At 40.8% G+C, this 25,503-nt stretch overlaps 2 protein-coding genes across 2 annotated transcripts in view; both read left to right on the forward strand.

The window, feature by feature from the left end:
- LOC141777629 (uncharacterized) overlaps positions 1–12,181 on the forward strand; it is a 53,256-nt gene extending 41,075 nt beyond the window's left edge. The window contains exons 6-9 of the mRNA XM_074652062.1: positions 1,215–1,371; positions 7,699–7,829; positions 7,938–8,042; positions 10,035–12,181. Of these exons, the coding sequence (XP_074508163.1) occupies positions 1,215–1,371; positions 7,699–7,829; positions 7,938–8,042; positions 10,035–10,177 (536 nt within the window). The 3' untranslated portion in view covers positions 10,178–12,181. The remainder of the gene's footprint in view (positions 1–1,214; positions 1,372–7,698; positions 7,830–7,937; positions 8,043–10,034) is intronic.
- A 1,190-nt stretch (positions 12,182–13,371) lies between these two features.
- Positions 13,372–24,479, forward strand: LOC141777630 (uncharacterized). Its single transcript, XM_074652064.1, has 3 exons — positions 13,372–13,509; positions 22,356–22,515; positions 22,585–24,479. Exon 3 carries the CDS (start codon positions 22,587–22,589, stop codon positions 23,793–23,795), a length of 1,209 nt encoding a protein of 402 aa, XP_074508165.1. The 5' UTR covers positions 13,372–13,509; positions 22,356–22,515; positions 22,585–22,586; the 3' UTR covers positions 23,796–24,479.
- The last annotated feature ends 1,024 nt before the right edge of the window (positions 24,480–25,503 follow it).

Consider the following 25,503-nt stretch of genomic DNA (forward strand, 5'->3'; position numbering starts at 1 on the left):
TTCTCCAAACCGGTTTTCCAGCCAAGCTTTTTCTTTCCCTTTCAATGGCTGAACCGGGATCAAGAAGCTGTCAGGTACACTGAGGCTCAGTTGGCAAGAGAGAGGGGAGAGTGTCCAGGAGAGCTGTCCATGTCTATTACTTCAGACTACTTGCAGCTTTACCCAGAAGACTTTGAGGGAAAAGCCTCAAACGGCACACTACCAGCTATGTTTATTCAGGGTGAAACAAGCATGTCAGTGTTTAATTCTGAAAATGTCCCAAGAGGACTTTCTCCTTATCAGAAACCTTACTTTCTGACTGTTATCTATATATACCTGCGTATGCACATTACTGTGTTTATGCTGGATTTTATGGTGACATATGCTATCATCATCAGCTGCCCTTAAACTCAAAGCCAAGTGTTGAAAGCCCTGCTGGTATCTCTGCTACAGCTTTAAATGAACGCCACCAAAAAAACTATGTTTTAGTGTCAAACACTGGCCTCCCGTAGGTTTGAATCTCTGAAAGGTTTGTAGCTTGATTCTTTGCAGGGAACTTCAGCGGGGATTTGAACTGTTACAACAGACTTGACTTTTACTGTGAAAAGAATATTAAAATGTCCAAAGAAACTACTCTTACAGCATTATTCACGTCTCCCCTGCCCATGTGTGTGCGCTCAGTGTGTTTAAAATACTTAAATAACAAACTAACAAACTAAAATCTGTTTAAATATAGCTGCTGTTTCTTACTGGCACAGTGAGCCGCTTTAGTTTTGTCGAAAGCTTCTATATTAGCTTTAGTGCTGAATTGTATTAATTCCTTTATTAAAAACAAGTTCCAGCTCTTTGGAGTTGAGGATTTGCGTCTTTTCGTATCGTTGTGAAATATTTTGAGGTTTTGGACAGTTGGTCAGATAAAACAAGCTATTCCCCCGGAGTCCAGGAACATTTGTAACTATCTTCTGACATTTTATAGACAAATTGATAAGTTAATTACTTAAAAAAATAAATATAAATGGAGAATGAAATAATCATTACCATACGTTTTTCTGAAACTGGGCTGCTGTTGGAATCATTATAACTTGTGAATCTAATCTAACTGTAGCTGCACAAACCTCCACATAGGAGCAACCTAGAACTTTTCTACCTTTCAAGCCTGCATGTGGTGGTTGATACTCAAAACATCGATTTTCATTGAAGTAATCCTTTAATAAATCTATGTCTCTCTCTTTCAGGTGTGTACTCAAACAGCAGCTCCGTCCACAACCGGGCAAATTCAGAGTTTCTCCCCCCATCAGCGGACACCTGCTCCAGGTATCGAGGCTTGGAGGGAAACTTTGACGCCAACAGCCCGATAGCTTCACTAACCAGCGCAGGGAGCATGAGAGAGGGGTGAGTGCAAGATCAATGCAAGTCGGGCTGCCCCCTCATAATCGATTAGTCGACTAATCAGTCGCTTTGGTCTTTGTCGACTAAGGCCGCATTCACACCAGATCGGGCGGTGTGGCGAAAACACCGTCCTCCCATTCATTTTGAATGGGTGTAGTGCGTTTGGGTTGCGGCGGCCGCAGGCGGTGCTGAAAAAAATGGCCTGTGGTGGAAAAGTAGATACAGAATCAACTTTTGGAGAAGCGCAACCCGACGTCACGCTGTGGTGGCCAATGACTTAAACAGCAATTGAGAGCTGAACAACCCAGCCACGAGGGAACAACCGCACACCGCTGCACAATCCTACGGCGAATCACCGCAACGCCTGATCTGGTGTGAATGCAGACTAAGATTTTTTCAGTCTATTAGTAATTTTTTATGCTTTTTTTCATGCTGAATGACTTATTTCTAAGAAACTTATGAGCACATCTCTGGTAAACACAAGATTTAAAGTGGTGCTTTTGTGTGATTCTTTGTGGAGAAACTCAGTTTTACAGATTTGTCAATTAAATCAACTAAATGCAAGTAGATCAATAAGGTTAAATGTGTCGCAGCCCAAAAGTCAATTATGTTTTTATTAAATATACAGTAAACACATGGGCTTCTTCAACAATGCTGCAGTTATATAAACATTTGAAACTTTTTACAACTGGCTATTAGATGTTACGTGCCTTGCTCGTGGGCAGCTCAACAGTAGTTGTTACAGGAGAGAGATTGTGTTGTTTATTTTTCCCATTTTTAATTCCTGTTTTATTGCACTTGTTTTATTGCTTCGCAGAATGAAGTCACCATTAAGAAAAATGACCTTCAATATCATGAGATGCAGCTGTTAAACAATAATAATAATGTTCTCACTGTCATGCATTTTAAAATTGAATTGGTTTTATGTCTTTGAAACGGGGTACTTTGCTACTACTGTACTAATGATGTACCCTGAGGGGAACTTAAATGTTCAGTTCATCCAAGTCACTCAAAAGAAAAACATACTTTCCCTCTTCCCCCTTGCTGGTGTCTGGCAAGGATTTGAGTTATCTGCTACAGGGACTTCTGCTGCCAACCCGATACAATGGAGCTGAGAGGGATTTTGTTTGCATCTGGCAGTTTTCATCCAAAGCTATTTCCTACGAAAGATAAAAATAGTAAAAACTGACCACAGTCTTCTGCTCCTCTGTGCATTTTCGGGTGTTCGCCCCAAAATCTTTATTTGTTTGACAAATCTGATACTAAAGCCTTTTTAAACTGCCCAACCCTTCGAAGCAAATCCTCCCTGTGTTATGTCAAACCTTGAATACATGGACGCCTTCAAAACCCCGTTGTGATGTGACTTTTCCTCGCCTCTCTTGTGTGGAAAGCAGCACAAGCCCAGAAACAGGGAGAGTGATGTGCATTCTTGAATAAACCAGAGACATTATCACCAGAGATGGAGTTATGGCTTTGTGGTTGCACTGATTGGGTAGTTGGAGGCCGCAGAACTTATGTGTACTGTAAACTGAGACAAATTTTGTCTAGCCCAGTGTAAAAGTAGACGTGAGACTAAAAAGATATAGCTGATGGTCTCCAGGGCAGCAGTTTCTGCACAATATAGCCTCAAATCACTGGTCATTGAAGAATCGCCCGTAAACTAACTTTTATTGGCGCTACAGTAACAACAAAAGCAGTCCATCCAATAAAATAGAGTTGATAAGGGCCAAAATAACATTTTTGTGGTTTAATAAGTGATATCAAATCTTCACATATAATGCACACATGAATTTCACATGGAATTGTCCATGTATTTCCACGAAACGTTGTTTTCAAATGGGCTTTAGGTCTTGGCAGAGGAGTTAAAAGGAGAGTTAAGATAAATTGTTCTCTCTGAATACTAATTCAAACCTATAAGCCTGAGCTTCAAGGTTTATTATTGACCGTGGAAACAACAGTTTGACAAAAGATTCTTATTGCAAAGCCCACTAACTGGAAAACCTGATTATTTTTTAAAGCTTTTCATCCAATTTTATTAACTTTCAGCAGCATCTCGTGGCTTTCATGGTACACAATGTTTTCCAGTGAGTGAACCTTTTGCTAAAATGTTTTATCAAATTAAAAAATGATGTTATAATGTTAGTATTAGTAGTATTAGGGGTTGTTCACATGTAGCGTCTAAAACGCCAGCCGTGCTGGAAACTAGAGAATCTAAGGAATCAATTGGTACTAGCTTGTTGTGAAGGAGGTTAAATAACGCTCCAAACTCGTTCAAGAATTTTAGCGAGGAAAAACTGGCATAGCCATTTTCAAAGGGGTCCCTTGACCTCTGACCTCAAGATATGTGAATGGTTCTATGGGTACCCACGAGTCTCCCCTTTACAAACATGCCCAATCTATGATAATCACATGCAGTTGGGGGCAAGTCATAGTCAAGTCAGCACACTGACACACTGACAGCTGTTGTGGCCTGTTGGGCTGCAGTTTGCCATGTTATGATTTGAGCATATTTCTTATGCTAAATGCAGTACCTGTGAGGGTTTCTGGACAATATTTGTCATTGTTTTGTGTTGTTAATTGATTTCCAATAATAAATATATAAATACATTTGCATAAAGCAGCATATTTGCCCACTACCTTGTTGATAAGAATATTAAATACTTGAAAAATCTTCCTTTTAGGGGTACATTTTGAACAGATAAAAAATGTGATTAATTTGCAATTAATCTCGATTAGATTTGTTAGCGATTGACAGCCCTAGTTATTTTCTTTAGGTTTTAGCAGAGGTGTTGTTATAGTGTTAGAACTAAAACTACATTACATTGTTTAATGTGTGTGTGCCGACCACAAGCAGGCCTTGAAAAAGTTATGGTGATGGATATCCTTGAAGGTACTTCACACAAGTATTTTAATTTGATGTCAGTGTGTCTGTGTGTTTAGGACATATAACTGTACTCGCCTTAATGCAGCATCTCTCAGCCTCCATCTCCTCTAAGTTTGCAGCCAGAGCTTCCATGACGCTCTGCACAATCTGTCCATTGACGTCTCTTTATAGACACTGAGGATGTCATAGAATCCCAGTGGTGCCCGCAGTACACGACGGCCTGCCAAAGCCAATACCAGACAAGCACTTGTTTTTCCCCCAAATGACTTAGCGAGACGTTAAACACGTGAAAGTAAATTATCTGTGCTTCACGGCATCGGGCTCTGACCTCATAGCCAGGCGCGTGTTTACTCTGGCTGAGACGAGCCATTTCGACTTCTTTTAATTATTTAATACTCGAGGGATCCAGAGGCCCGCGTTAAAGCTTGTCCATCAGCGAGTATTTGTGACGTGCAGTGTTTGTGTGTTTTGCGGTCGGGGAGAGCTGGATTGGCTTTTTGGAGCGGCGTCTCCATCAGATACAGGCACACTAACCGGGATGGCTCTCGCACAGAAACACTATTATACAATTTGAAGGAAAGAGAAGTAATGAAGTTTACTTTGCAGAAGCTCCGTCTGACATCGGATCCAAATAGCCGGTTTAACTGAAATGTTTTGACATTTCCACTCATTTCTGTATTTACTGTATCTCTAACATGCAATGAGTGTACTCTGGTTTCTCTAAGTACTTGATTGGTAGCGCTCAGATCACATTAAATCTCCATCTGTGTTACATACATTCAACATGATCCTCTGTGATCCAGTAAATCTATGTCACAGCATCTTTCCTCTGCCAAAACGGATCAGTTTAGCGTGCACGAGCTGGCACCTTTTGGTAAACCGACTCATCCCCTCCTCCGATCCAGTCCAAGTGTGCTGCTATTAAGAAAGCAGCCAAGAGTTGCATACAGTATATAAACATAAGAGCTTCAATTCGGCAGGATTCTTCTCATTCCAGATATAAGGACGGCAGCTGGCTGCATTTAGTTGGAAAGAAAAGAAAAATGATGAAGGAGTTTAGCCGGTAAAATATGATCAGAGAAACAGTTTCCTGAGGTCGTGATGACAGCCGCTCCATCAGGCGTGGGCGCTCTGTTAAGCTCGTGCATCTGAGACGTTTTGGGCCACAAAACGACAGATCGACCCAGCAGGGCCACGCACGGCACGGCTCAGACATCCCAGCTATGTTGTTGCAGCGTGGCAAGAATGTGAGCCGTGGAACAGCCGCGGTTGTTTATAGTTAAGGTCAGCTCTGATGGTTCTGGGGCCACCGAGGGGGAATCCAGAGAAGTGTTGAATTCTCAGGGCTCGCAGTCATCGCGGCACATTCATTTCAACAGTCGTACTATATCAAAGCCCACTTTGTTTACATAATCCTATACAAAGCCTGGTCTTTATTACCTTGGGAAGCCACAGCCATCTGTAACTTATATCAGTTTGGGTTTCAAAAAGTCCTTCTGATTAATTTTGGCTTTTATTGTGTTTCTCCGCTGAACGTAGAGACTGTTAAATTAAATGTAATAGCATTTGACATGGGAAATGGGTAATAAAGAGACCTGGGGATGATAAATGATAGATATGTAAAGAAATCTCTAAACATTTCCTTTTTTTATAGCTGGTCAGATGCGAATATAGAAGGCGCTTTGGGCAAGCAGCCATCTGTATCTCTGACAAGGCCTGGCTTGTTTATGAAGCCCACTAAAACCCTTCCAGCAGAAACCAAGGCCATTTGGCTCTCTGGGGACCAATACGCTACAGTACATCATCCAGGAGAGTTCTCAGGCCACATGAAATGCTGAGAGCGAGCTCTTTGAAGGAGTAGGGGGGGGGGGGGTCAAATACCATATTGGGAGGATTTCAGCTGCATATCTCCTTGGAGAGATATTCTGCTGCCTTTTCTTTTCTTCTCGTCGACTTGGCTCCACTGACTCATTCGTTTCCATGTCGAGTCAGACTGTGTGCAGTCAGCACATTCTTGCAGCGTAGCGATGGATACAGCTCCGCGCAAAGCCCGCCTACATTACCCCCCCTCGAGGTGGAAACGCTTCCTCGTAGAAACTGCGCTGTTTATACAAGAATTCTAAGTATTTACATGTTTGTGTCTGATAACACAGCTGCTGCCACACTGTCACATAACGGCATGAATACTTCGTCTGGGTTTAGTTTGATGAGAGATGTGTGTGTTAAACTTTAATGAAACCTAGTTTTAACTAACTATACCCTACAGTAGATTAAAAATGACAAACCTCTTGCTTAGTTTAAATTGAGCCCTATCCTGAGATTTCCCCCTACCATTCATTATCTAATTAATACAAATGAATGAAAACAATTTTATAGAAATTGCGCTAAAAGAAAGAAGTGACTGAAAAATATAGTAAAAATATATATATAGAAAAAGTGAGTCCAAAGCCTCTTTTCAACCACAGGAACTTTCCCCAGAACTAGGAACCTTTAGAGGAACTCATTGCATTTCAACTGCAGGGACCAGGGTCTAAATTAAGTTCCAGGGACATTTTACCCCCAAAAAAGGCTCTGGTCGGGGGGGGGGTAGTACTTTCAGAAAGTACAGGAACTTTCGGGGTGGAGTTTGCAGGGATGACCGGCGCTGATTGGTAAAACACACACACATCGGTGCTGCTTCAACGGCTTCAACTCATGTACCGCTTCATTCATAAACAAGGAAGTACTCTAGTGTCGATTTAGGACCATTTCAAGATGAGGGGAAAGCACTTCTTTTTGTTTTGATAACATTAAAAGTAAAGTTAGGCTCTGCTGTTGGCTTCATCATTCACTCATTCAAGTGAAAAACAGAGAGAGATCGCGTAAGCGAGCTGAGAGGGCGAGCGGTGGAAGAGGGAGACAGTGCGGCGGTGCTGTGAATGAGAGGGAAAATAGTTATCTTTGGATTGTTTCACGACGGTTACGATATAAAGCACAAATAAATAACTATCAATCACTCAACAGATGATCTACTGTGGAGACAGATGCTCTTAGTTTCATTTTCCTCTGCTGCGTTTCATTCATTACATCCAACATGCAGCAGTAAATGTTGTCATAGTGAGACAGAACCTAATGGGGGTTTTTTCATAGTGTTTTTTAGCTGAAACAGGCGGACACACTGAACTGCATCGTCTCACGCATGTGGCTTTTCCATACGTCAGCAGACTAATTTGCCTAATCTTCGAAGGTCTTTAGACGACAGTGGAAACACAGACAACAGTGGTCTGAAGGAACCTTTACTTGAAAAGTAGTCCCAGGACTTAAATTACCAGGAACTTCTTGGTGGAAACCCGCCTCAAGGCTGCGATAATGTTCATCATGGTTGTGTATATAGAATTTTTCACACTCCCATAAATCTTAATGTTCATACTGAGTAATTCAGCTACCTGGTGTTGTGTTGCCAACAGGAACAGACCAACATCGTTGTTCATGTCCGCTGACGTCAGCCCAGTGAGCTCCTCGTCAGACAGAGCGGACGTCCAGCTGCAGGGTTACCACAAAACCTACAACCACCAGCAAGTATTCTCACAGCAGCAAGGTACTGACAAGAGTCCACCGAACACCTGTCAACATCAGCAGCCTCAACACATCTGTATGACGTTTGTTTTTTGCTGTTCTTTACGTTTTCCTCTGTGGTTTTTCCAAGGATGTCTGTACGGAGAAGGAAAGGTGGTTCAACCAGTCAGCGATGGAGGCTTCGAACCCGCCAGTTACTTCACAACCTCCTCCTCCTCCTCCTCTCACTCTACAGGTAAGACAGCACAGTGCTTCTTCGCTGTGATTGGCCAGATGTGTGGAGTTGAGAGAGTAAGCTGGGTTTCGACTTCTGACTCTTAAATGCGTTTCCATCCACCTGTTTTTATGCACACTTTCAATTTGTGCATGAAAAAACCTTCAATGGAATCGCTGAAAATTCTGAAAAAAACCCTCTAAATATTGCAATCAAGTTTTTACACTTGGCTGAGGTTGAAAAGTTGGTGTATCGTTCCTCAAATTAATACAGAAAACAAACATAAATGCAATATTTCCAACACATTTTCAAAAAAATTTCCCACCATTGATGCTCATTTAATTACATCATCCTGTTGCGCCCTCTTATTCTGTAGTGGTTTAATGACACCTGACTGGAGAATTAGCGCCACCTACTGCTTATCTCGATGAACCAACTCCTCATACACTGTTTGTAGCTTTACCTACGAAAAGTATTGCAATGTAATTCATATATATCCCACGAAATCAGCTGGTATTTAATCGTGAACCACGTCTAAAAACCTTGAACTTTCCCCCCGGAGACCGGTGTTCGTGTCCCGTGTGAAACCAGAAGTCAACGTTGATTTATTTGTTGCGTAACTTCCGTACTTAAGTAAGTAGTTATTTTAACCAAATCCACAATCTTTTCCTAAGGAAGTTGTTTTTGAAAAGACTGTATGTATGTAGAGCGGAAATTGACACGTGTTGCTGGACCTTCGTAGGAAAATGCACAAAAAATGAAGAATAGTTTTTTTGTAAGATATCATGCGAAATGTTGTATGAGGTAACGTTGTAACAGTAGTGGATGGAAAACTGCATAAATTAACATCCCTTTGCAGATTTTCTGAAAATTCGGTTAAAATTTGCGCTATATTTGGAGGAAAACCTCCTGACTTCTGGCTCCTCTCTTTTTTTCATTCTTGACTCAGCTATTTCTGTCTCTTAAACCTGCAGTAGGCAGTATATTGTTGGCATCATTGGGCAAAAATGCCATAATAACCTTTCAGCATATTGTAATCAAGTGTTCTAAGAGAAAACTAGACTTCTGCTCCTCCTCATGGCTCTGTTTTCAGGCTTTAAGAAATCTAGCCTGTGACGGAAGACTTTGGCAAATCACAGGTCATATCATAGAGAGAGAGCGTTTCTACCTCCTAGCTCCATTTCTACCCACTGCAGCTTTAAAGTGAAGAACAGACTGCAACACTATGAACGCCATCCAGGAGAAACTGTCTGAAAATATGTTCTGATATCACCTTATTTAACGATTACTGAGTCTCCCCCTTCTCTGTGACGACACACGGACAACACATCGTACAAACTAATTATTTTCTAGCTGGACGGAATTTGTTGTTGTGGTAATTAAATGGACTGGCTTCATGCTTTGCATGCCATAGAATCAGTATGTAGGTTTGGTCTGCTGGGTAATTCCTCTTATCTGTTTACTTTGCTTTAAAGGACCAGTGTATAACATTTAGGACGATCTATTATCAGAAAATGGAATATAATGTTAATAAGTATTTTTTCACTAGTGTATAATCACATGAAAATAACAATCGTTGTGTTTTCGTTACCTTAGAATGAGCCGTTTATATCTACATAGGGAGCAGGTCCTCTCCACGGAGCTGGCCGCCATGTTTCTACAGTAGCCCAGAACGGACAAACCAAACACTGGCTCTAGATAGCCATTCGCGTTTTCACGTTTTCGCGTCAGCCACCGTAGTTTCTCCTACACGCTCAGCACATGGGAAAAGTTTCAATTGGTTGCAATCTGCAACCTCACCACTAGATGCGGCCAAATCCTTCACACTGCTCCTTTAAGAGGATTTGGTGTTAATGGCAACACAAGGCAAGATAGCTAACTGTCAGTGAATTCTTTGTATAATGATTAAAGGTTAATTCTTAAAATAACTGCAGGCCCACTCTCCTCCACATGAAAAGAAAGGAGCTGCTGTGAAAAAAAGCATATATTAATTTAGTGTTTTCCTCCCCTCAGGGTTCGACTTGTTGCAGGACCTGCAGAGTCAGGCGGGCGGCGGTTACTCCATGTCTCCCTGCTCTGATGACAGCTTCCTCTACCAGGCAGGAGGCGTCGACCGCTGCCTCAACCAGATCTACTCCATCTACCTGGACTCATGATGGGCCTCCCAGAACCAAAAAGATTGAATCCGTAATCACTTTGTTTTTCTGAGGACAAAAAGCAGCAGGCGGCAGACAATCACAATATACTGTTTATTCAAGGCTGAAGTTGGCAGAATTGTTCTTCTTCTTGACAGAAGATGTGTCAGTGGGAGTTTTAACGATACAAACAACGTACAAAATTGACTATAGAGCTGCTGCAAAGAGGAAATCTGGTCAACGTATAAATGTGAATAGCGTTGAGTTTTTTTATTCAGAGATGACCACGGCATTTGTGATCTGGATAGAATGAGCTATGAGCTTTTATTTGCTAGTTTGATCTGTTAGAAAGTCACGTAGCTCTCTGGCTCCAGTGAGGTTAATTCTGCCTCCAGGAAATGTTAAAACAACAACATTTGTCAGGACGGGATCTTACAGTTCCCAACCTAGGGTCGGTAAATAAATCTGTTGTCGTTGAAACATGATTAAGAAAATACCAAAGAACGAAACAACACAGTTCTGCTTCAGAAATCGCACTCATTTTTGTTTGACTTCGGATATTTTTTTTTCTTCTTTTTTGTTTCAAATGAAACAATCTGAGAAGGTTAGAAGAGAGTAACACTTTTTGGTTCAACATACAACTCACAGACATATGATATGTGTGGGAAGGGGTTGTAAGTAGTTTGATTTGAGGTGTCACAAGCCAAGAAAGGTTGGAAACCATCATGTTATAATAGCTGAGTTGCATTTAAGCTGTCCGACCAATACAGCTAAGAATAGTTCATCATACTGGGAGATATGTGGTTCATTGGTTATTTGTTTTCTTGCCGAGAGTTAGAGCACGGTAAAAACAGAGGACTTTCACCCAGGAGACCGCTGTTCATGTCCCGTGCGAAACCAGATGTCAAAGTTGATTTATTTGTCTCATAACTTCCATACATAAGTTACGGCACTTCCGGTGTTATTTTAACCCAAACTGCAATCTTTTCCGAAACCTAACTAAGTAGTTTTGTTGCCTAAACCTAACCAAGTTGATCTATTCCTAAACCTAACTGAGTACCTTTATTTTGAAAAGACTGGAGCGGAAATTGACACAAGCATCACGTCTTGCTGGACATTCCTAGGAAAAAGCACAAAAAGTACGATGTTGAAAGTCGTGCTGAGCATCACGGGAAAAAAAGGGAAATTTGTGTTTATGTACACAAATTAAATAAATTAAATTTCGTGACTATTTCACGAACTGCCGTGAGACTGTGTTGTCCTAGCCGAGGTAAACCTGGATCCTGCAGCAGCTAAAAGACCTAAACCAGCAGATCTGAGAGGCCTTTTGGAACAATAATGGTATCGCTCTTCTCATCTAACTCTCAGCCAGAGAGATAATAAGTGCAATTTCCCCAAATGTCAAATTTTTCCTCAAAGGTTGTAGCGTTTAACCAAAGTGTTATTGAGAACCTCCAACTGCTTGTTCATTTACATTTTGCTGCACAGGAGGGAACTGCAGGAGAGTGGAGCGTACAGTAAACTGTAGCAGTGCTGCCACCAAGTGTCTGAAAGACTGTATATAAATATACTACACCTACAGTCTGTGGTACAGATCAGTGCGGACGACTCCTGGGACTTAAAACTGACACACGAAACCAACAAAAACTGCACTAAAATGTATCGTCTGTGATTTGTCTGTCACGGACTGAGAGGTGCCGGCAAATACGTCTCAATAAGTGTAATCTTACAACGATCAAGACATAATCTCCTTTTTTTTATATTGTCTCTTCTGTTCCTTTACATGGTTGTTGTATATCAGTGTTATATTCAGTGAAAGGGAGGTGTGCATTGTTTACAACAAGTTCTCTGCACTCTTTTCTGTCTCATCGCTGAGACTTTAAGGAAATGACCAACCAGAAAAAAAACTGTTTACACTGATTTTGTAGCAATTCAGAGATTTTCTTATTATTGTCATTGAACAGTGTATATAGACTGTAAAAAAATGCACCTGTCTTTTATATCTAAATAAATAAAATCAGTTTGTATAGTTTGTGTTTGTTAGTTTTAGGGCTTCAATTAATGCTTATTATCAATCAATAATATCCCATTAATTTTCTTGATTAACAGTGAAAAATGGGCATTATAATTCCCCAGAGCCTGAGGGGACATCTTCAAATTTCTTGTTTTGACAGAATATCAAAGATATTTTGTTTACTATGATTTATGACAAAGAAAAGTAGCAAATCCTCACATTTGAGAAGCTTGCATCAGTGAATGTTTTGGGATTTTTTTTGTGAAATGTAACCGAAACAATCCTCAAAATAATTTTTTGTCAATTAACTTGTCGAGTATTCATCTTAACGTTTTAGATTGTGTTGTTGCAACACATGTAAATCTGTGTTTACAGTATATTTTGAGCTTGTTTAGTGCTGGTTAAATACTGCCATCTATTGGTCATATATTAAAAAAAACAAAAGAAAATTGTATAGTAGAGGTACAGCTGACGTCAAAATATGCAAATGGTAAATATAGTGTAAGTAAAGAAAGGAAAAAGTTTACTCAGCAATTCCATTAGACAGCTGATGACACATTGTGTGATTTCTTAACTTAAAATAATATGAACGACTCATTTTATAATTAAAACAATCTACTCGTGTAATATATAACCAATGAAATGGTTAAATTAACTTTAAAAGGAAGTGTGGGAATGAGTTCATTAAATTAAGTGAATTAAATAACTTATTAATTAGCAATTGATCAATTCAATTAAACTTGTAACCAATTAAATCAAACTAACTGAAACAACTTAATAAGCGATGGAAAGAGTTGATATAGCAGTTAAGAATGTTAAAATGTTTGTAAATGTCAACACAGAGATCAGAGAAGAAGTCTGATGAGCTCCTCTCAATCAGCTCAATTGATGCTTTATGATTTTTGACTTGTAACAGAGTTTGGTGCTACAGTCAGTGGAGCCAGCAGGGGGCCCTCTGCGTTCACAGTGCTTCAGCAGCTCAACTCAACTTTGTACTGAACTCAGTGAAGACCAAATCAGTTAGCTTCAGTCGCATATAACCACACAGCAACTGAACAGTGTATGTGAATGAACATGATTAACACCCTCACACACAAACACACACAAACACACACCCACACATACTTTACACACACACACCAACTGACTGGAAGCTGTATTTCCACATTCCGCTCGGAGGGAGACACACCCTCAGACCAGGAGAGGTTCAGCCTGGACAGTTGATGGGATGCAGGGAGGAGAAAGACGCTGCTGCCGTCGCTACGGGTGACGTTTGGATCCTCACTCAAACCTCTACTGACAGAGAGCAACAGGGCTGCAGCAGACATGCCAGTCACAGGTAAGAAAACACCTTTTTAAACCTTTTATAGCTCAAACAGGTGTGCATTCATGTTGTGGTGTTGCTTATTTGTAAGTGCAGTTGCAGTTATGGAGGGTTCTAACTTGAAATTATTGATGTGGTATGTTTTGTGCAGAGCTGCAGTCAGATAATTAGCAATACTGAGGTCATAGGTCATCCAAGTCCTCCCCAATGCAACTCAACCCTCTTCAGAAAATTTTACCCAGACACCAAAAAAGTACATGAAATTGTCTCATTAATTGTGGTTTTCCACATTTGATTGATTCAGTCAGCTGGTAGATTATGTTCTGTAAAGTTTATTCCCCTACATGCTGTTTGAAAGACCTCCAAACACTGTCAATCTACTGAATTATGTATTATTATATTAGTAGTATATAGTAACATATTTTATATATTATTAGTATATTATTTTTTATTTTCTTTAGCTTAAATTAGTACATTTTAATGATATTAACCATGTAAAATAAGAGAATCAGCCTTTAAAACACCACAACTCTCAATTGTTGGACACTAAATTTGTACATTTGAATGATATTAAGTGTAAGAAATAAGAGAATCAGCCTTTAAAAACACCACAACTCTCAATAGTTGGACACTTAAATCTCCAAATATCCCTACAGTCTTCAGCAGCTGCAGCCCTGGTTTTTACGTATGAATATGTTATGATGAAAAGCTGTATGAAAGGAGAATGGAGACCGTTATTTCAGAGGAAGCTCTGCTGCCAGAGAGGATGTAGCAGCTCACATTGTTAGTGAGTGAGATCACCCATGTTCTCCAGATTTAAACCTCGCTCCTCTCACACCCTGAGAGGAGATGGAAATCCCTCTGTTTGGATGAAGAGGCTTCATACTGGCAGTCCTGAGGCTCTGAAGCTCAGTGAAGGTCAACAAGTGTCTCCTGTGTTGTGTGTAACTTCAAAATCCAAAGATCAATGAGTACAATGAGTAAGAAGTCAATATTTAGAGTGAGTGCTGGCTGGACACAAATGTGCAGAAGCCTCAAAAAATGTAGATCTGCCAGAGCTGTGGTCAGTCGACTCTAACCTTTAGACTGTTTCTGTTATCAGGATGAGATTTTTATTTTTTTTACCTTTATTTAACCAGGTAAAATCAATTGAGAACCAATTCTCATTTACAATGATGACCTGGCCAAGAGGCAGTAGCACAGTCCACACAAGTGACACAAACAGCACAGATACAATACAGTATGACAAACACATGAGAAAATGGCTAAAAACAGCATAGGTAAATTAATAAACACTATGTACGATTACTGGATGTTCTTTGTAAAAATGGAAGAGAGAGAGAGAAGTGAGGGCTGGTCAGGAAGTACAGCAGTCAACTATGACTTGTTGCAGCTTTTGTTTGAACATGTTGAGAGAGGTGAGAGCTGTTAGTTTGAGCGTGATGGGAGACAAGTTATCTTCACTGGTGAATGCGTGGAATTAGTATTACACACATACTAAAGTCTTACTTCATCCTAACATTGTTCATACAAAAAGTGGACCAAAGCATCCAAATTTAAGCAAATTATTACCTACGTACAACCACGCAAACCTGTCCTTTTCCTCTTCCGTGATTGAGCTTTGAATATATCTTCTGTTGATCCGTCAGGACAAAAGCTTTTCACAGAGCCGAGCAAGATGCAAATACTGACACAGTTAGACTATATGAAATGTGTACCAACAGGAGGTTCAGTTCACATGATTAAAATGTAAGATTATGGATTGAAAGCAAACAAAAGCTTATCTGAAAAATACGCAACTGGTTTAATCACACATTTAACTGTATTAAGCTCTGCATTAAGTGATTGTTAAGGAGCTTTATACTGTAAATACATTTCACCAAACATGACCGACCTGAAGAACAAAAACAACCTTTCTTTCTCTATATTCTGGAGGATTTATGAATAAATTGCTGTCCAAACAGCATCAAATAAACTAATTAAGTCACATGTATGTGACATTTAAAGCTGCTATAATGAATATTTTTATATTAAAGAGGACCTTTTAGGGTTATTTTCAGGTGCAATTGTATTTTCAGTTTCTACTAGAACATGTTTTGCATGCTTTAATGGTCAACCAACGCTTTATTTTGTCATAACGGCTGTGCTGCAACACCTCTTTTCACCCTCTGTCTGAAACACTCTGTTTGAGCTCCTGACCCCGCCCCCCTCCGGAAAAGCCCAGTCTGCTCTGATTGGTCAGCTGGCCTACTGTTGTGATTGGTCAACCAAACCAAAGTCTTCAGACTCCGCTCTGCTCCGCTCGAACTGGCTTTGTTTGAGGGCGTGCCAAACTAGCTGTTATACAAACGTGTTACCTGGTGACATCACCACATTACAGAAGAAAAGGCGGGACTTCAAGCAAGGCGTTTCAGGTGGTTCAGGAGCCGTGTTTCTGTGGGGGAGAGTAACATCTTTTGGTGTGGACTTTGGGCTTTGTAACTTTGCAGAATGGATGGATAACAATGGATCACATGGCTAATTGCATGTGAAAGAGGTGGTTGCTCATGGTGAATTATCTCCTGACTCTGCAGTTCCTCTACTGAGCTTTTTAGCGCGTTGCTTAGCTCATTTATTTTTGTTTTACAGCCCACAACAATACCATTTTGGTTTACTTTCACCGCTCTCATCATTTCCAGCCACAGGCAGCTGTTTTCAATGAAAAAGCTGTACGTTAACATAGTGGAGCAGCTAAAGAGACAGATAAACAGAGCTGAAAGAAGAGACTATATTGGACTTACATATAACAGATGAACACAAACATGACTCCAACTGAATGCCAATATCTGCTGGATAGTGTTTGCTATCATGCTTACCATATCAACCAATACATGCATGATATCCAGCCCATTCTAATTCCCAGGGCGTTATATACCGAGGCTTTGTCCTGACTATCATTGTTCGGTACCACTGCACACGGCACCCTTTAGCACTGGTGAGAAACGTACCAGTCGTTTCATTAACTAGCTATAATGTAAACCCATCCGTGGCACCAGTAAACACGTGCGGTGGGAGTGTGGTGACGTAGTTTAAAGAGCGAAAGTCACTAAAGCTAAAGTAGTGTTATCATGGTAAGGATGGCCTCTGAGCAAGGTGAACGGCATCACCACGGTTTTGCACTCGGCGGCTCACGATACCGCAGTCTTGGAAAGGGAGGAGTGAGCGGAGGGGTACTCAGTTGGTTGCAATCTGCAACCACACCACTAGATGCCGCAAAATCCCACGCACTGTACCTTTAAGGGACACGCTTTATCCAAGGAAACCAAATATTAGCACGAAAGCATTTAGTCATGATAATACTATAATGCTCAGTGTAGAACTGTCTCTGCTGGTGTCACATAATCTCTAAAGGTGGATTTTCCTCTTTGATTCACCCACTAATGGAGATTTAACTGAAGCCAATAAGGTGCAGGAAGCTTAAACAGGCCCACAGCATTCAGCAGGAAGTTTTTATATGAACTTCTGACCAGAGATGGGAGTTTTTTTTAAATGACAGGGTGATTTGTTGTGTCTGTACTGACTAACTCACATTCATAGCTTTGTGTTGTAGTGCTAATCTACAAGATCCTCGCTATTGTCAGTGTCTGACTTTAGATTTCCTCTTGCTGGAGCTTCTTCTGCTCTTTGTTCAGCTGTGGAGGCTGTTGTTGTTCACTCTAATCACCAGCTCTTCTTCTATTTATCTTCCAAACAAACTTCTGTTCGTCCGTCTGCTGCCGGAAATGTAAACTGTATCACCTTTTGTGGTCCAGAGAGGAACAAACTACCATGTTAAATATGACTTACTTAGTACGGGCAGTGGTGGAAGAAGTACTCAGAACTCACTCTAGAATACTCTGCTACAAGTAAAAGTCATGCAATCAATTCTTTACTGAATTAAAAGTACAAAAAGCATCAGAATCAAAATATACTTTAAGTACTCATTATCAAGAATGGCCCATTTTAAAATAATGTATGTTACATTATTGGATTATGCTTATTGATATATTGTACATCATATTAACGTTGCAGCAGGTGGAGCTCATTTTAACAAATGTATATACTGCCAGGTATCTTAATCTAGAGTAATACATCATAACTAATTTGTTTTGTATTAATAATCTGAATCTGCAAAGTAAATACAGCTGTCAGACAACTATACTGGAGTAAAACGTACAGTAGCAATACATGTACAATACATGTGTAAATGTATTTAGTTACAATACATGTGTAAATGTATTTAGTTACTTCCACCACTGGGTGTTGGCTGAATCACTCCATGTTAGATTATTATTTAGTACATTGTCACAAAGCAGTCTAAATAAATGTGGGTAACATAAACGGCCTTCTTCATACCTTCAATATCTCATCTGTGTCAAACACTCAGCGCTCTTGGATGCATTACATCATCTCTACGAGCAACAAAGAGTCAGAGTTTCTTTCCTTTGACGCACGCTTCCTGCGTTTGTTAGAGAGCCGTTTGCTGCTCTGCTGAAGTCAAGGCTGAAAATCCTCAAGTACTCCCCTTATTCCTATGTTTATTTATCATGTTTCTTATCGAGGAACTTTCATTGATTTTCTTACATAAAGGTTAATTTTTGTGTTTGGAGCTTGACGCCATAGACGTATCATAAGAACTGGATACTGGACTGCAAGATGGCGTCCATTCATTTGAATGAAAATTGCTCGCTTAGTGCATAAGACAAAAAAGATTTCTGCTCAGCCATAGACTTTATAATAGGATGACACCACACACTTTGGTCCAGACTGAAATGTCTTGGCAACTATTGGATGGATTGTTATGAGGTTTTGTGCAGACATTCATGTTCCCCTCAGGATGAATTGAAATAACTCCGCCTGTTCTCATTCCCAGGGCATGAAGTACTGACGCCTTATCACAACCGTCAGCATTAGAAACTGACACTTATGGCACCCTTTAGCATCTGTATGAGATGCACGGGGCTTTCCATTAACTACAATGTAAACACATCCGCGTAAATATTAAACACTCAGGGAAAGTGCGCTGGGAGTGTGGTGACGTAGCTTCAAGAGCGAAAAGAGACACACCGGTGTGGGTGGGAGGGGAGGTGGATAGTTTCAACAAACACAAGACTTTCACCCAGGAGACCACTGTTCTTTTCACAACGTTCAGGGTCATTTTCACTGTACAAACGTCGTAGTTTTAAACCCAACCATGTTGTTTTTTTTTCCTAAACCTAACTATAGTGGTTTTATTCCTGACCCTAAGCAAGTGTTATTGTTTACTTCACAACAGTAAGCACGTGTTTACTGCAACCGAAAAGCGTGACAAAGCGTCAGTATATGACGGGAACACGTTGAATAACTTTGGTGATCCTTTAACATTTCATCTAGTGCCGCCATCTGGTCAAAATTGTTATTTGTCCAAAACGAATGACATTCCCAGCTGCACTTTGCGGAGCAAAATGTTAGCATGCTAAACCACTAAACTAAGATGGTTAAACGTGGTGATGGTTAACATAATACATGCTAAAATCCAGCATGTTAGCATTATCATTGTGAGCTTGTTAGCATGCTGATGTTAGCATTAACTGTGCCAAAGTACGGCCTCACGGAGCAGCTGGTATGGCTGTATAGACTCTTAGTGTTGTTCTAACATTTTAGATTAAGCTGCACGAACATGAGATACAAAACACGAACAGAAGGCCCAGGATGAAGTTAAAAGTATCTTTTATTACAATGGGATTCAGATACAGTCACTTCTTACTATTGAAACAATAAGGACAGAAAAGGAAAAAAGAGAGCATTAAACTTGTCTGTTTCCTGAGAGTAAAAGTCTCTTTTAATTTCCTCTGGTATTTTAGACCCTTGTCTTTTTGTTGTTGAAGGGTATAGGTCTTTTTTCCCCCCCATGGAGCAGAGATAGTTAATGAAAAGGTCCAAAGTGCATCCATAAAGATCTTTTAAATAGATAGCCTATCACTTTGACATAATCCTTCAGCTGCATCTCCAAAATAGAGAGAAACAGAACAACAATACTCAAATATCTTTGGCACCATATGTCCCATTTTCTCCCAGAAGGGGTTAATATGTATATGAACAGAACTAACTACCCTTTATGGGTTTTTTTTATGGCTGCAAATAATGATTACTTTCTCCATTCATTGATTAATCGTTTGGTCTAGCTGACATATTTAAATGTCTTATTTTGTTAAAAACCCCAAAATATTCACTTTTCTGTAATGAATGACTTAGAAAACCAGCAAATATTTACATTTGAGAAGCTGGAACGGGTGGTTTTTTGGCATTTTTGTTTGAAAAATGAGTTAATTGATTATCAAAATAGTTGCCAATGAATTTTCTTTCGACTAATTGTTTCAGATGTTTCTGTTTGGTTGTTAGTTGTGATGAGATTTGCTGGAATAGAAGTAACTGAATATAATTTCTTGCAGCCGATCTCTGACTGAAGTGAGTTTATCTGCACTCCTGTTGACGTCACAAAGAGCTGATATTCATCAGTAGGTGGAGTGACGTTTCTTTGTGGTTAAGAGGTCTAGATGATCACAGCTGACAACGGCGGTCCTGCTTAAACCCTCCACTGGTCATGAATTGGCCCTGTTGTTTGGGCAGATAGCACATTCCTGCCTCCTAACTGTGGAGCAGCTTTCAGCTCTATGGTGGCGTGTGAGGAAGACTGATGTCACGACCAAATACACTGGCTCTCCTCCTGCCTGCTTCACATGTAAAGTCAGAAAACACAGGCCTTGTTTATGTCGACCACATGTGCTTTTATGTTCAGGCAGCGTCACCGAGTACATAGGAGTTTTAGGAAGTGACCAGCAATTAGTTTTTTTATGTCTCCAATAGCAGGGTTAGCAAAGGTTGTCATGTCACGGTCTCTCAACTAGACACACGGGAGGACTGAAACCTGAGATTATAACAGTCCTACGGGGGTAATTTCTACTATTGTACAGGAAATTACAGTGAAATTAAGCAGTTTCACATTATTTTAGAGACCTTTTCAAACCTTGTTAAGGTCATTTATGCTGTTTTCTACTGTAGCCTACAAATGTGTTTTGATGTCTTGCATGTTTGTTCCTTTTAATTTTACCATTAACCCACTGCACTGTACTTTGTTGGACAAGCCCAACCCATACAAGGTTAGAATCTATATATATAAATACATATTTTGTTTTTACCATAGTAAACAACATGTATGAGTGGAGAGGCAAAAAACGTTTTTCTGTTTCCCAACTGCTCATAATTCAAAATTTAGGCCCGTTGTCTGGCAACCAAAATATTTAAGGGTTCTCTATATGATATCCAGAGCATGAATATAGCAGCAAACAACTATTGTCTATGTAAAGATAGAGGAGTAATGTCTACTTGATCAGAGAATGAAGTCGCTCTCCCTCTGTGTGTGTTGTAATCACAGCTTCTCTGTGCTTTGTTGACATCGCCGGGCCGTCCGCGGGTGCCTTTTAGTGCATGTTCATGCATGTGAGCGTGCCCAACTGGCTAGCTCACGGCCGCTGCTCTGCATTGCTCTCATATGGGGGTTACAGCTGATAACACCTTCCCAACCGACGGCGTCATCATGGAAGCTTAGCACCCACCCTCCGGTTCCCCGTCAGGCTAACACTATTAGCTCTGTCAGCACTTTTGCCGTTTTTTGTACTGTTAGAGCTGTTAGCACCGTTAGCTGCGAACCGCCGGCTCAACAAAGGTTTATATTGCCTAGTGAAAGTCAATTGTTCGTTCCATTGCAACATCAGTGCCCAGCAGCAGACCTACGTCTCCGCCATTTTGGACTGAAACCGGACGCCAGTAAAACGTCCGCCTAAAAAGGGCCGTACACCAGTAAAACAAAATTATTTCTATTCTATTGTCATATTCTACCGAAATGTCCTGTGTTGCACAATAAAATTTTATAAATATAATAAGTGTTTTCAGTCCAAAATGGCGGCAGTGGCTGTCAAAAAAACACCAGAGTTTCGCCTTTTTGCTTCTGTACTCTTTGGCTCAACCATTGCCATTTTGAGAGCCATTGAGAGGCAATAGAAATGCTACCAATCCTAGCACCTTTAAAGTATTTTATAACAAGTGCAATCAGCATTTTAAACTGAAAAAAAAGTTTCTCCATTGGGTTTTATTTATTTTTTCTTTGTTTAAATTTTGTATGCTTTGTTTTAAGTATTTTAATTGTATTTTTTTAACAACTGTTATTGTGTTTTTTACTTTGATGGTTTCTTGTCATTACATATTTGTTTGTTTTGGTGAACTACAGACTCAAAAACAATAAAATTGTACTTTATTCTCTTATAATACCTGTAATTAAAGACCTGTCAGTACATTTGAAAAGTGAGCAGGTTGTTTTGAATCGTTGTTAGTGGTTTTTGGATCTCAGATTCTGGCTTTAGCTCAAACAAGTTCAGGTTTTTGTCGAGCACAATCTCATACTGAAGCAGTTCAAAGTGCTTTACTGAGTGATAAAACAATAATAAAATAGATATAGTCAGACAACAGACATAAATACATAAATGGTAAAGAAAAAAAGTAAAAGCTAAACCAAAAAAAAGATGTCTTTAGTTTATTCTTAAAAGGAGATAGTGTGCTGTAGGAACATAAACACTGATTGAATGAATGGAGTCTGGGAATTTTAAGTAAAATATTAATTTTTTTGAAGTAAACCCCTGGACCTTTGAAGGGGATTACAGTCTAAGTAAGCTAGATAACCTGCTTGTTGAAATTTCATTTTAGGCTCCAGCTTTACCTTCAGGTAATGTTTGTACAACTTCCATCTGCCAATTAACGGCACAGCCTTCACGTGAAAGTCATCGTAGCATCTGTTTCCTCTCCAACAGCCAAACACTGGACTCCTGATCCCTAGTGACCCGTGTCACCATGCCAACTCCCACGATCCTCACAGCAACCAGGAGTCCTCAGAGAAGTTGTTAGGTTGGTTTACAACATAAAGTGGATCCCCTCCAGTGCTGAGAGAGAGAGAGAGAGACCGGGAGGCAGGTAGGGTTGGGACACTATAGCAGCAATATGGCACGATGAAGTTGTGTTTTACTGTATTTTCTGTTTCAGAGATGGTTTGCCTGTGTGGTGTCCTGCTGATTGTTACGCTGCTGGTGAAGATGGGACTTGTGGGTGGCTGTGTGTGTCCAGCAGCCACCATTTTGTCCCAGTTTCCCTCTGAAGTTCCTGCTGACGTCTGTTGCTTGAACTACTCTGGCTCTGCTTTCAGCCATGTGCACTGGTCTGTGTTTACCAATGAGACAAACATAGAGACGCTGGATCTCTCCTCCTGTAATATCACTTCTGTTCATATGAGTGGCAAATACGTCTCGACGTTGCAGAAGGTTTACTTAGGTCGTAACAGACTAACGGCGTTGCCAAAGGAGTTTCTGGCCAACCAGCCCCGCCTGATGGAGGTGGATCTGAGAGAGAACCTGATTCAGGAGCTTCCTGAGGGTTTTCTTCAGGACTCAAACAGCCTCCAGAAGCTTTATCTGCAGGGAAACCAGCTCCGCCTCCTCCCAGGCTCTGTGCTGCAGAAGCCCAGTCTGCGAACCCTGGAGCTGGATGGGAACCCCTGGGACTGCTCCTGTTTGTTACTGGAAGGCCTGGAGGAAGGCAAGAAGATTAACAGGACCACTAAGCTGCAGGATCTGGTGGGGAACTTGACCTGCGTGTCTCCCCGGCACCTGGCCAGCAGGAATGTGTTGTCGGTGAGGCTTAGCGACGTGTGCCGCCCAGCTGGCCTCACCGCACTCTTCATCGTGCTCCCTCTTCTCATCCTCTCCGCCTTGGTGCTCTGCTGGTGCTGTGGGAGGAAGAAGAAGGAAGCTCCTGTGAGCACCTCAAAGAAGAGAGCTTCAAGCGCCAACGGCCAGAAGCATCGCACCAAGCAGAAACCTGCAGCCACTGAGCCGAAGAAAGCTGGAAACTGCGAGGGGATCCTGAAGAACCAGCTGCTGCTACGTCCGGCATCCACCCTGCTGGGCAGCACCAGGGACATCTATGAAGAGGTGGAGATTAAGCTGGGCTCAGTGGAGTCTCTCCCCCAAGCCTCCTCACACTGTTCCAGCTCCACAGAGGCGAGGCAGGGCCCCCAGGGGCCCCAAGGGGTCAGCAAGACAGACCTTGACTCAGTCAGCGTGACCGAGGTGATGAAAGACTCATCTGACAGGGAGAAGGCCTACATGACACAGTCCACTGAATACTACAGCCTGGTGCCGGGTATCGAACTGGAGGACTCGGACCACGGCGAGTATGAGAACGTCAGCCTCTCGTGACACCAAGTTTTATGAATAGTTCAACATTTTGGTAAATACGCTTTTTGTTTTCTTGACGAGAATTTGATGAGAAGATCTGAACCGCTCACATGTTTGTGTGTTAAATGCCCTTTAAAGTTATTTTTCAATCAGCTTCTCAGTGTGAGTGATGAGGTCTTACATGAACACAAAATGTTCTGCCGTTTCGGTTAATTCACACGAGAGATTTCTGTATTTGTGTGTTTATCTGTGCTCTTCTCACTGGTTTGATCAACTTTGACTGTTAAACTACAAAATATAAGAATGCTCTTTTACTTAAACTTTTATTTTTGCTTATGTAGTCATAGATATCACATGGTATAGAGATACTTAAGTTTTGAAACCAAGTTTTCAGGGGCTTTAAGGGGCAGTGAATTAGTTTAGCATAAAGACTGGAAGCAGGGGGAAACAGCTGCCTGACTCTGTCCAAAGTTTAAAAAAATACCTACTAACACCTCTAAATGTCTTTTCAGACCAAACACTTTTATTAAAGGCCACGTATCACATAATAATAAACACACAAGCTAAATATGATCCTGTCCAGTCATAAATGATGAAAATCAGTGCAGTAAGCTCAGCATTTACACTCGTTACAATAACATGCGTCATAGGAAATGCAACCACATTGTAACTTCTCTACACAGACCTGCACACTTGGAATAATAACAAGTCCGTCTCCAGTGCGTAGAGTTGAGTGTGGGTTTATTATAATAAAAACAACTCATGCATCGATGATCGTGTGACGGTGCGAAACTTTCATTTTTGATGGAATGCACGGAATGCAAATATTTGCGTCGGCCTTGGTGTGAAAGGTTTTGAATGCAACAAATCACGTTGTTTTAACATAACTGTTAGAATGACAGTTTATGGTTTTCGGTGGATTTATGTGGGGGGGGGGGGGGGGGGGGGGGGGAGGGATTTAAATGAAATGCTGTTTGTCAAGAAGTAATCACACATTACTTCCACAGTTTGTGTATGGATTAAACTAATTAGATACAACCTGAGCTTTAAAGTTTGTAAAGTAAAGTTTATCCGCCGCTCTTTTGCGAGATAGGCAGTGCAAGACGCTCGGTTACGTAGTGAATACTTGCAGGGCTAGCGGTAGCTGGTGAGCTAAGTGCTAACATAAAAACACCAGCGCTAGTCAGTCGGTGCCATGCCATTGTTTCCGACGACCCATTATTCCGAAACCCCAATAGTCTGAAAAATGTCCCATTGGACTGAAAGCCCATTTGTCCGACAACCCGTTATCCCAAAAACAGATTCCCATTGTTCCGAAGACCCATTACTCCGAAAATACACCCTCTCCCTGCAACCAACATGGAGGACATGGAAGCACATGGCTAATTTATTATGCAGAATGACAGAATGTCTGATCAAGCAAAATAGTTTTCTCTTTTTAGACACTGATATCTCAGAGGCTGAACGGATTTTTACCATTCAAACTGTATTTGAAACGTCCATCTCCCTTCATTTGTTTGAACTGCAAAGGTAGCCCTAACCAATCTCTTACAATGTTTATATCAAGAACATAGGACCCTCGGATGATAGGGATGAACGGGGTAGCTGTTTCTTCCTGCTTCCAGTATTCATGCTAAACTAATCCTGGCTCCAGCTCCGTACTTAACTCACAAACAAGCTGTACATCTTCTCATCTAACTCTCGGCAAGAAAGTGTATTTCACCAAAAT

This window comes from Sebastes fasciatus, chromosome 11, assembly GCF_043250625.1.
Source record: "Sebastes fasciatus isolate fSebFas1 chromosome 11, fSebFas1.pri, whole genome shotgun sequence".
Lineage (NCBI taxonomy): Eukaryota > Metazoa > Chordata > Actinopteri > Perciformes > Sebastidae > Sebastes > Sebastes fasciatus.

Coding starts and splice junctions, on each gene's coding strand:
- LOC141777630 (XM_074652064.1), top strand. CDS start 22,587: ATGGTTTGCCTGTGTGGTGTCCTGCTGATTGTTACGCTGCTGGTGAAG.